Consider the following 8,975-nt stretch of genomic DNA (forward strand, 5'->3'; position numbering starts at 1 on the left):
GGTGAAGTACTCTCTCTTGCTGCCCGTACCCCTCTTAAGAGCCCAGAACAGCCCTCCTGTGTGCTGAGTTCTGCTTCTGAGAGATCCCTGTAGTTTCCATCACCCCCTTTCCCCACCTCTCCCTTTAGAGGAATTCAGCAAGTTTAACATCAAAGGAAACCAGTCATTTTCAGTGTGGCTGACGACACTTCCTGTAGTGAAGATGCGCTTGCCTTATGCGTTGTGGGTGCATGAGGACATGCCTTGACCTCAGGCTGTTCTCAACTGGAGTTTCCAGGAGGATCCATCCCACACCTCACCCGCGGACTGCAGCATTTGCACATGACTTAGGAAGGTGCTTCCTGGCAGAACTGTGGGTGTCTTTCTGCTGGAGACAGCTAGGGGAAGCTCTCTGGCATGGTGTGGAGCGCCTCCTGCGCACGAGTCCCTTCCTCTCTATTTGTAGCCAGGTGTGCTGTGCTGTGGGGACAGTTCTTAGCCTGGTCACACCACTCGGTCCCAAGGCTGAAGGACTGCTTCTCTCTGCAGGCTCCATGGACACAGTGAGGAAAGTGACCAGCAAGAATCCCTGCACAAACTCCTGACTTCCGGAGGACTGAGCGAGGATTTCAGCACCCCTTATCCTCTCCTCAGAGCTAACGTTATTGAAGCTATTAATGAGCTGCTAATAGAGCTAGGTATGGATGGGTCTGAACTGCCCATGAGATGAGCCTCTTATGGGGGGACTTTCCTCTCCTCTGAGGTGGGAAGAAAACAGCAAGGATTTAGTCATGCTCTCAGGACTTAGTCTAAGTCCTCTTTGGCCTAGAGGGAACAGTATGGGGGGCTGTTGGCCTGTGCTCTGTGTCTCCTGGGAAGTGTTGCTTTTCCTGGCTGCTTTTCCATCCACACCTTTTTTCTGTTACAGAAGGCACCACCGATAACATTGCTATGCAGGCACTGGAGCACATCCACTCCAACGAGGTGATCATGACCATTGGCTACTCACGCACTGTTGAGGCCTTCCTGAAGGAAGCTGCCCGTAAGCGGAAGTTCCAGGTCATTGTGGCGGAGTGCGCGCCGTTCTGCCAGGTGAGGCCTGAGCTGCTCGCCTTCTCCAGGCACCGCACGGTCAGTTCGTTGTACTGAACTCTTGTCTTTGGAGGCATTACCGAAGTTCCTCTGCAGTTGAGAGACTGAAGACAGCTTGTTAACCTACCCTGTGTTCCTCAGTCAGAGGGCTGTATTTGTGCTCCACTGCTTGGTATTTTTGCAGTACAGGCAAGAACTGAATGCTGTAACTGCCTATAACTGTCTGTAACTGCCCTGCAAGAGCTAGGTGCCAGGGCATCAATTGGATTCTCCCTCATTTTAGGGTCACGAAATGGCTGTCCGACTATCTAAAGAGAACATTGAGACTACTGTCATGAGTGATGCAGCTATTTTCGCTGTCATGTCTCGAGTCAACAAGGTAAGGAGGGCTGCACTGGAGGAGGGAGTTCATGGCAGCCTGGGTGCTTAGGCCTCCCAAACCAGCTGCAGGTCCCAGCAATGATGGATGTGCTTCTTCTCTGAAGACTCAAAATTGTAATAGTCCCTCTTTACAGCTGGGGTGGAGATTCAGTGTGGAACCCCAAGTCACCATGATGACTAACTGCACAGCAATAGGGTTTTCTGCATTGTGGCTAACAGGTGGAACAGTTACAAGAAACAAAGTCAGGAGAGCCTCAAAGGATTAACCTTAGTTTTTAAAGGAGAGGAACAAAAAGCAGTATTTCCAAAGGTGATTTGCCTGGAACACGAGATGGGTGGTGAAGGGTATCACCAAGGTGTGTCTTTTCAAACGGACCTGCTCTGAACTTAGAGAGATGAAGACTTGGCACTCCAGACTAAGAAAAAAAAACCCAAAACTTGAAACAAAATAGAATCCAGCCACATCACTTCTTATCTATATATTTTATGCTGCTTTACGTTATTCCCATTTTACAGCAATTCCCTTACAGCCAGCACTCAGGTTACTTGTTCAAAGCTTACTTTGCAGGTCTGTAGAACAATAGGAAACACAGCCCAGTTTCTGCTCAGCGTTCCCTGCAGAACATGGATGTGTCCTCTGTGCTGGCTTCTTGCACTGGTCAGAGAGGAACATCTCAGAGCAGAGAAACAGAAGATCAGGCATCCAGCTGCCCTATAGCTCCAGATGCATCTTGGCAGGGTCCAAGCCAGGAAGCGTTCTTTTCCCACTTAGCCATGGAAGATACCATCTAATGCTGATTTGCTTTTTAAGGTCATCATTGGTACAAAGACAATCCTGGCCAATGGCGCCCTGATTGCTGTAAGTGGGACTCACACTCTGGCGCTGGCAGCTAAACACCACTCCACTCCGCTCATCGTGTGTGCCCCCATGTTCAAGCTTTCACCTCAGGTAAGTACATAAGCTCTTCAGGATTGCATCTGCCCTGCACAGAGTTGGGAGGCAATTTTATGCTTGTGGAAGCTTAGTGTGGAGAACACCACCTGTCCAAGGCAAGCCTGGTAAATGAGCCTTCTACTTCAGATAGGAGATCTTCACCCAAATCTGGCATGCCTCCGGGTCTCTTTGAAGCACCGTCCTCCGCCACATGTGCTGCATAAGCGGTGTATAAGGATGTAGACCACTACCTGCTAGAGACTGACATCACCACGCTTGCTGTTCTTCAACCACTGCAGATTTCAGTTTATATCCTCAGTGCTGAAAAACCCCGTGTACTGACAGGGGTGGATGGAGGTGCTCTAAGCTCATCAGTACTTCCTTAGTGTCAGCCGAAGTTGCAGACTGACAAAGTCATTTAGCTGCTCCACTTCCCTAGGCTTTGCAGAAGGGCAGCCAGTTCATAGAAGGCTCTAAAAGCTCTGAAAAAAAAGTTTTACCTGTAGATGTTATAGACACAAACACTATTAAACAGATACAGTATCTTCCTCTGCTTTAGTTCCCTCCAGCACCCAGGACCCATTTTCACCATGATAAGGAGGCAGTCTCTTGTTTTCCTTACCTTCCCGTACTCTTTCTCCCTTCAGTTCCCTAACGAAGAAGATTCATTCCACAAGTTTGTGTCACCACAGGAAGTGCTGCCATTCACAGAAGGTACTAGTTCTTCTTTATACCCGTTTATCGAGGCCATTCAGGCTTGTTCAGGCTATAATTCTTAATATTTTCTAATAGCTCACATGAAGCTTAAAACACAAGACTGTCCTGTAATCCAAGACAGAAAATCATTTCCTGTTGTCTTAAGCAGAAAAAAGTGCTGGGAACCATCCTGTTTTATTATGTAACTTTTTATTACAGAAAGCATAGAAAAAGGATTTCATTTGAACACTATCTTTGCCCTCTTGCTTCTGCTCTGAAATAATCAGTGTTTTATTACAGGATTGCGATAACATGCCAAGCAGGTAGCAGTTTCCTGTGGGACAGAGCAGATGCCCAACACCAAGGGCAGCTTCCCTTCCTTTCTACAACTCGTGATAACTTCCTGAAACTTCTTTATGTGATCCACTTGTTGAGGCCCAGCATCTCTGCAATGGGCTTCCCACACAAGCACTATCTTTAGAAGGGCATCAGCCTCGAAGCCCATTTTCAGATAGCAAAGTCTCTTTCAAAGCCCCAGTTCTATGTGACAAAGACTTCTGAAATTAAGGGATCACGTTTGGCACGAGTTTCTGGTTTTGGCCTTATGAGCTTTTCTTTAAATAGTGACTTCGGCAGCAGCAGGGGTCTTGGATTCTAATGACGTGCTGGCAGTTTTTTTGGCAATTAGTAATTTCACATCAGAGGAAATATGGGGGTTTTATCTGTAAAAATTACCAAAAGAGAGTGCTGCCATTCAGCCAAGATTGTTGTATACCTTTAATACAGTGACATCAGTGAGGAAGTTGGAAGGTATTCAGGGTGGCATGTGCATAGTCACTTTCTTCAGGGGCTCAGGAAAATGTGTAGAAGGCTAAAGGTACTTTGAGTGCTTTGTCTAATATTGCTGCTATTCACTTTACAGGGGAGATCCTCGCAAAGATCAACGTTCACTGTCCCGTGTTTGACTACGTCCCTCCAGAGCTCATTACTCTCTTCATTTCTAACATTGGGGGCAATGCACCTTCCTACATCTACCGCCTCATGAGTGAGCTCTACCATCCAGATGACTACGAACTCTGATGCCATGAAGCATTTCCTATCTTTCTCTTTAGAAAGACGCAGCAGCTAATTAAAGGGTACACTGCAAAGATAGGATGCTAGGGGGAATCAGTGGGAAGTTTTCTCAGCAATCGCTTCACTACCCGAGTGTCTCAAAAGGCAGAGCTCTTGTACAGAGTTTGAACTCTCTGCTGTGTCAGAAGCCGCGTGGAGCTGTTAACCAGCTTTCATTTTGTAACAGTTAGGCATACACGGTAACTCTGGGGCACCCAAGCTGTTACTTCAAAGTATGCTGCAATAAAGGCTGTCTACAGTGACCTCGCTGTTCGGCATGTTTTCCATAGTTATTTTGTTTCTTTAACTAGCAGAAGTTTTACCAGTGTAGTGGGTTGCCTGCACCTATGATGCAGTAGCAGGCTTTCAGGCGTGCTTTCACATCTGAATGTTGGAAGGAATCCACTGGCAATTGTCTTCAAAATGGCAGAGTTTTTGGTGAGTTGCTGAAATACAAACTAGCTCTTTGTACAGTGCTGTAACGGAAATTCCTTTTTCGATGAAAGGCACACCCTCAGAAGTCCTGTCAGCTAATATGTTAATCTCCATGTCACAAGACAGAGCTCAAGCTCTTGCTTTGCCTGTTGGAGTCTGAGGGACTTTCCAGTTCGAACAACTGAGTGACGGACGTTTTTCTTGGGTGGACATCTTGTCTCATTTGGAAAGTTCGTTATTTTTGTGAGGGGCAGCATGGAGTGTCTTAGAAATCTTAGGCTCTTGCAGGTCAGTCAGATCACTTTTCCTTAGTCACTTTTATCAACATATGGCAATATACAACGCCACAGTTAAGGCATCAAATGAAGGCAGTTTCCACTCCTTGTTTTGCTTTTGATTCAGCAGATGTTAGCATCTCTCTGCTTTTGTTTTAAGTTAGATGTCTGTGATAAAACAAAGATATCATCTTCTTATTTTGGAATGGTAAAAATTCTCCTCTTCTAACTTGGACAGACACAAAATAGAACTGGAACCTGTAAAAAAAGCCTGCCTATTGTAAACAGTGCTGTGAGCTGTTTAGTTATTTCTGTGGGGGCAAGGTTCTGTACCCTGAGAGTGTGTGGCTATGCTAGGGTTTTGAAATCACTCACTCAAGAACGCAAACTGCAGGGAGCTGGAGAAAACGGCTAGGTGCATCATTCATTGCCTAATTAGGATGAAGAAACATTATTTAAGTTGGCCTATATATACACTATGTAGCTGGTTGGTCCTTTCCAACTACTGCCATGAGCCCAAGGAAGAAGTTTAGTGTTAATTTTATTAATAAATACTTTCCCATTTTCAAAGCACTATAAAATACACTAATTAAAAGTCTCCACTCTATTATGCAGAATCATGTTGTTCTTGCAGAGAAAAATCACTTCAGTAACTGTGAATGGCTGCAACTTCTTGCCTCTGATAGTCAGTCACTGACATGAGGCCCAGGCTTACAATGTGATTTCTTAATTTTGAAGACACTTTTCCAGGCTGTAAGGGCGGGCTGCTTCTGCCATGTTCTCCTGGCTGGTCTCTGCTTCTTAGGTCAGTACTCCAGCAGAACTTCAGCTGCTTCAGAACTTCACCGCACTGCCTCAAACTTGGCTCCACACAGAGTATTGTTACCTAACAAAGGGGAACCTGGATCATACTAACACTTCCAGCGGTTTCAGCTCAGTCTTAACTTTTTTTGATTACTGTCTTTTTTTTTTTCCCAAATAGGTGCCATGCTCGTGCCATCTTCCGCAGTCTAGCCAAATTAGGTTTAGGCTGGAGGGAGAAAAATAAGGAAGCACTAAATCATAATTAAGTAAATGAGCTTCACTGCCTCCATACCCTTTGCCCTAATACAGTATTTTCCAAGATTTTTTTTACTATCTAATTCAAAGTCTCACCTGACTTTCATGAGAATCCAGTTTCATAACGATATATGAGAAACAACAAAATACATTTTTATTATTATATTTAGATGTTGCTATTTCTTTGCTTTTTTTACCATTTAATAGCATCTTAAACTTTGGAGGTTGGTTTGTTTAATTAGCATCTTTGCCACTAGTAGAGTATCAGAATTTACAAGTTTTCCAAGTTTTTAGATGTAAAAACTGCAAACACTTTAAATGTATGCTTAACTTCAAGGACCCCACTCAAGTCAAGGTGACTATTCAAATGAAGTATGGTAAGATCCTTGCTGAAGTGTTTGCAGGACAGAGGTTTAATGTTCTAAAGCTTTATTAGTAACAGCTATGTAAAAATTGAACTAAGATACAGCCAGATGGTTTCAAACTGGCCTGTCTAGTTCTAACATATATGACACATCTATGTGTGTCCCACGCAGTACCTGCTTTTCCTGCTGTAGATGGTCTATATCTGCAAGAGGCATCATGGAAGGTCTCCCATGAGCACACTGGAAGGGCAGCTGGCAAGATGACAAAGCTTCAATAAGCCTGCAGCTCTCCTTCAAAGTCAAAGACTCATTAAACTTAATAGCTCCTGAAAAAAAATACAAATCCTTGCAGGTGCTGCCAAAGAGAATTCAAACCACCCTGCAGACTTCCCTCCCCTGCTGGGCTTTTCACAGAGAACAAGGCAGCTCCCAAAGATAGCTGAAAGGCTGCAAAGGCAGCCCAAGGGCTGCAGCGTGGCAGACTTAGGGCTTAGCAAAGTAAACCAGCCCGCTGAATAACCATCAGCTTTCTATGACCTAGCCCGAGTCTGATGAATGGTAAGATTATTAGGTTTTGGCTTTTCAGATGAAATTGCAACAGGCAAATGGGCGCTTCCCCCCCGCCCTTTTTTTTTTTGCTGTGTGTGCATTACAGCTGAAGATGCAACCAGTTCACATATCAAAAAGCATTAAACCAAGATGACAACTAATATCAGTTCCATGGGCTTTATCAGTTCTAAATGCCTGCCACTGACATACATCAGTTCCAACACCAAATGCCAGCTCTGCATGCCACTAAATCTTGTCTCTCAAGTGAGCTCTTAATAGCATCCAGAGGAAATCCAAGCAGAACATTAGGGCGTCACTTCAGAGGTACGTGCAATCTTTAACAATCACAGATGCACAAAACCATCTGCAATCTGCCTTTCAACCATGGGACATTTTTAGATTAAAGAACTCCTATATATTGTCTGCCATTTGTAGGATGCTGTGATACTCTGTGAAAACATGCTCAGGTTTCACGTTTACCCCCTCAGCGTAATCTTGTTACCACCATGTATTGCACAGGAACTGCCACAAAAGGCTAGAGCTACTACAATCTACACCTTTAAGGTCTGCTCATTTCCAAGTGCTGGAAAGCCATAGTCCCTTAGAAGTAAATTCTTACTGCACTCCTTCCCAAAGATACTTGAAACTTCACAGGTACACCTAAATCAGTACTTTTGGTACTTACGTGAAATAAAAAAAGTTTTTTTGGAAGGAGTGTCTTAAGTATTCTTCTCTGCTTGCTTTCAAGCAGACTGCAGAACCTCCCTTTGTCCCTTCACGGAGCCGTAGTTTCAGTGGTTCAGAGCTCACATGAATGAGTGCATCTTAGAACTGTATTCTGTGTTTCATGTGAGGATTGGCAAGTACGTTATGCCCATACATGAATAACTGAGTGCGGGATTGCGCGTCCCTCACGGTGCGGTCCATGAGAAGACCATTACCTCCACATCTCGATGCAACACATTGTCTGTGATCCTGGAATTCCTGCAAACGCATTCTGAAACTACTGCTCCAGGAAGGATGAAAGACAGGTTAAAAAGGAACAAAAAAGCCAAACCAAACCAAGAATGAATGAAAAGTAGTTTCTCTACCATGGCAGGCCTGGGAAGCTAACACCTTCAGGAACGTCAGAGGCAGTGTCCCTCGTGCTCCTCCTCCTGTGGTCTGCACTAGCTAGAAGCAGTGAGGAAACATCATCTTACTGTCCATTTAATATGAGCAAAAGGAAGAACTGTAACACTAAGGAAACTAAAAATGAGGAGAAGCTAGTGGATTATCTAGAGCACCTTTTGCATTTGAAGCTTAGCACAGACCCTTTGGTTCATGCAGTAAGCTTTACGTTATTGTCAACTTTAGAAGCAGATAGCAACTCACCTCAACTTGTTCTTGAATAAACTCCTGAAAATAAAAAGGCAATACCATCAGTTGCTATTTCTCCTTTTCATTGCCTATACCCTGCTTTGTCCATATCTGTGTATAATTCACTGTGTATCTGTCAGAACCAGGAAAAATTATGCCATTGCTAGTACACATTGTGAAAGATCTAGGTGCATCGGTTTCCTACCTGTAGAATGAGTAGTGAAAATCTGATACCTCAGAGTGCAATGAATGTGTGTTATCTTGCACTAGCTGCCCTTTCTTCTTTGGATAATAGTCTGTGTATTTCATTTCTGACGTCTTAAATGCAATGAATTCATAATCATTAAGAGATGCTAACAGTCTTAATTAAAATAAAAAGAACTGTAGAACAGATCTGCCAAAATGTTCATGAGATCTTGAGGCATCAGCTACGAATGAGTGCTCGTGAGGAACAACCCCAATCCAGTCCTCTGATGCTTTTAGTGCCCTTGGGGCACAAATCACACCAGGAGAGTGCAATTATAGCAAGATTGGAACAGAAAATTTTATCAGATTAATCATCTTCTCTGATTCTTTTTTTCAAATCAAAACAGATGTATGGCAAGACTGGACTGATTCACAGTGGTTCAGCCTAGTGGCTGAACGTGGTACTCCAGAAACAATTTTTAAGGAGTCCTTGAAGCAGTTAATGACTGTGGGGAATTGTTTACAATGGAAACTGCAAGTAATCGGTTCAGC

At 44.1% G+C, this 8,975-nt stretch overlaps 2 protein-coding genes across 2 annotated transcripts in view; one reads left to right on the plus strand and one right to left on the minus strand.

Moving 5' to 3' along the window:
- The window catches only part of EIF2B2 (eukaryotic translation initiation factor 2B, subunit 2 beta, 39kDa), a 4,485-nt gene extending 226 nt beyond the window's left edge, over positions 1–4,259 (plus strand). The window contains exons 2-7 of the mRNA XM_010140600.1: positions 525–677; positions 908–1,071; positions 1,355–1,450; positions 2,264–2,401; positions 3,034–3,100; positions 4,005–4,259. Of these exons, the coding sequence (XP_010138902.1) occupies positions 525–677; positions 908–1,071; positions 1,355–1,450; positions 2,264–2,401; positions 3,034–3,100; positions 4,005–4,162 (776 nt within the window). The 3' untranslated portion in view covers positions 4,163–4,259. The remainder of the gene's footprint in view (positions 1–524; positions 678–907; positions 1,072–1,354; positions 1,451–2,263; positions 2,402–3,033; positions 3,101–4,004) is intronic.
- Positions 4,260–5,845: 1,586 nt separating this feature from the next.
- The window catches only part of MLH3 (mutL homolog 3), an 18,342-nt gene continuing 15,212 nt past the window's right edge, over positions 5,846–8,975 (minus strand). The window contains exons 9-12 of the mRNA XM_010140601.1: positions 8,253–8,276; positions 7,970–8,051; positions 6,504–6,655; positions 5,846–5,935 (exon numbers count right to left, since the gene is read on the minus strand). Coding sequence (XP_010138903.1) covers positions 5,846–5,935; positions 6,504–6,655; positions 7,970–8,051; positions 8,253–8,276 — 348 coding nt within the window. The remainder of the gene's footprint in view (positions 5,936–6,503; positions 6,656–7,969; positions 8,052–8,252; positions 8,277–8,975) is intronic.

Source organism: Buceros rhinoceros, unplaced genomic scaffold, assembly GCF_000710305.1.
Source record: "Buceros rhinoceros silvestris isolate BGI_N320 unplaced genomic scaffold, ASM71030v1 scaffold9967, whole genome shotgun sequence".
NCBI lineage: Eukaryota > Metazoa > Chordata > Aves > Bucerotiformes > Bucerotidae > Buceros > Buceros rhinoceros.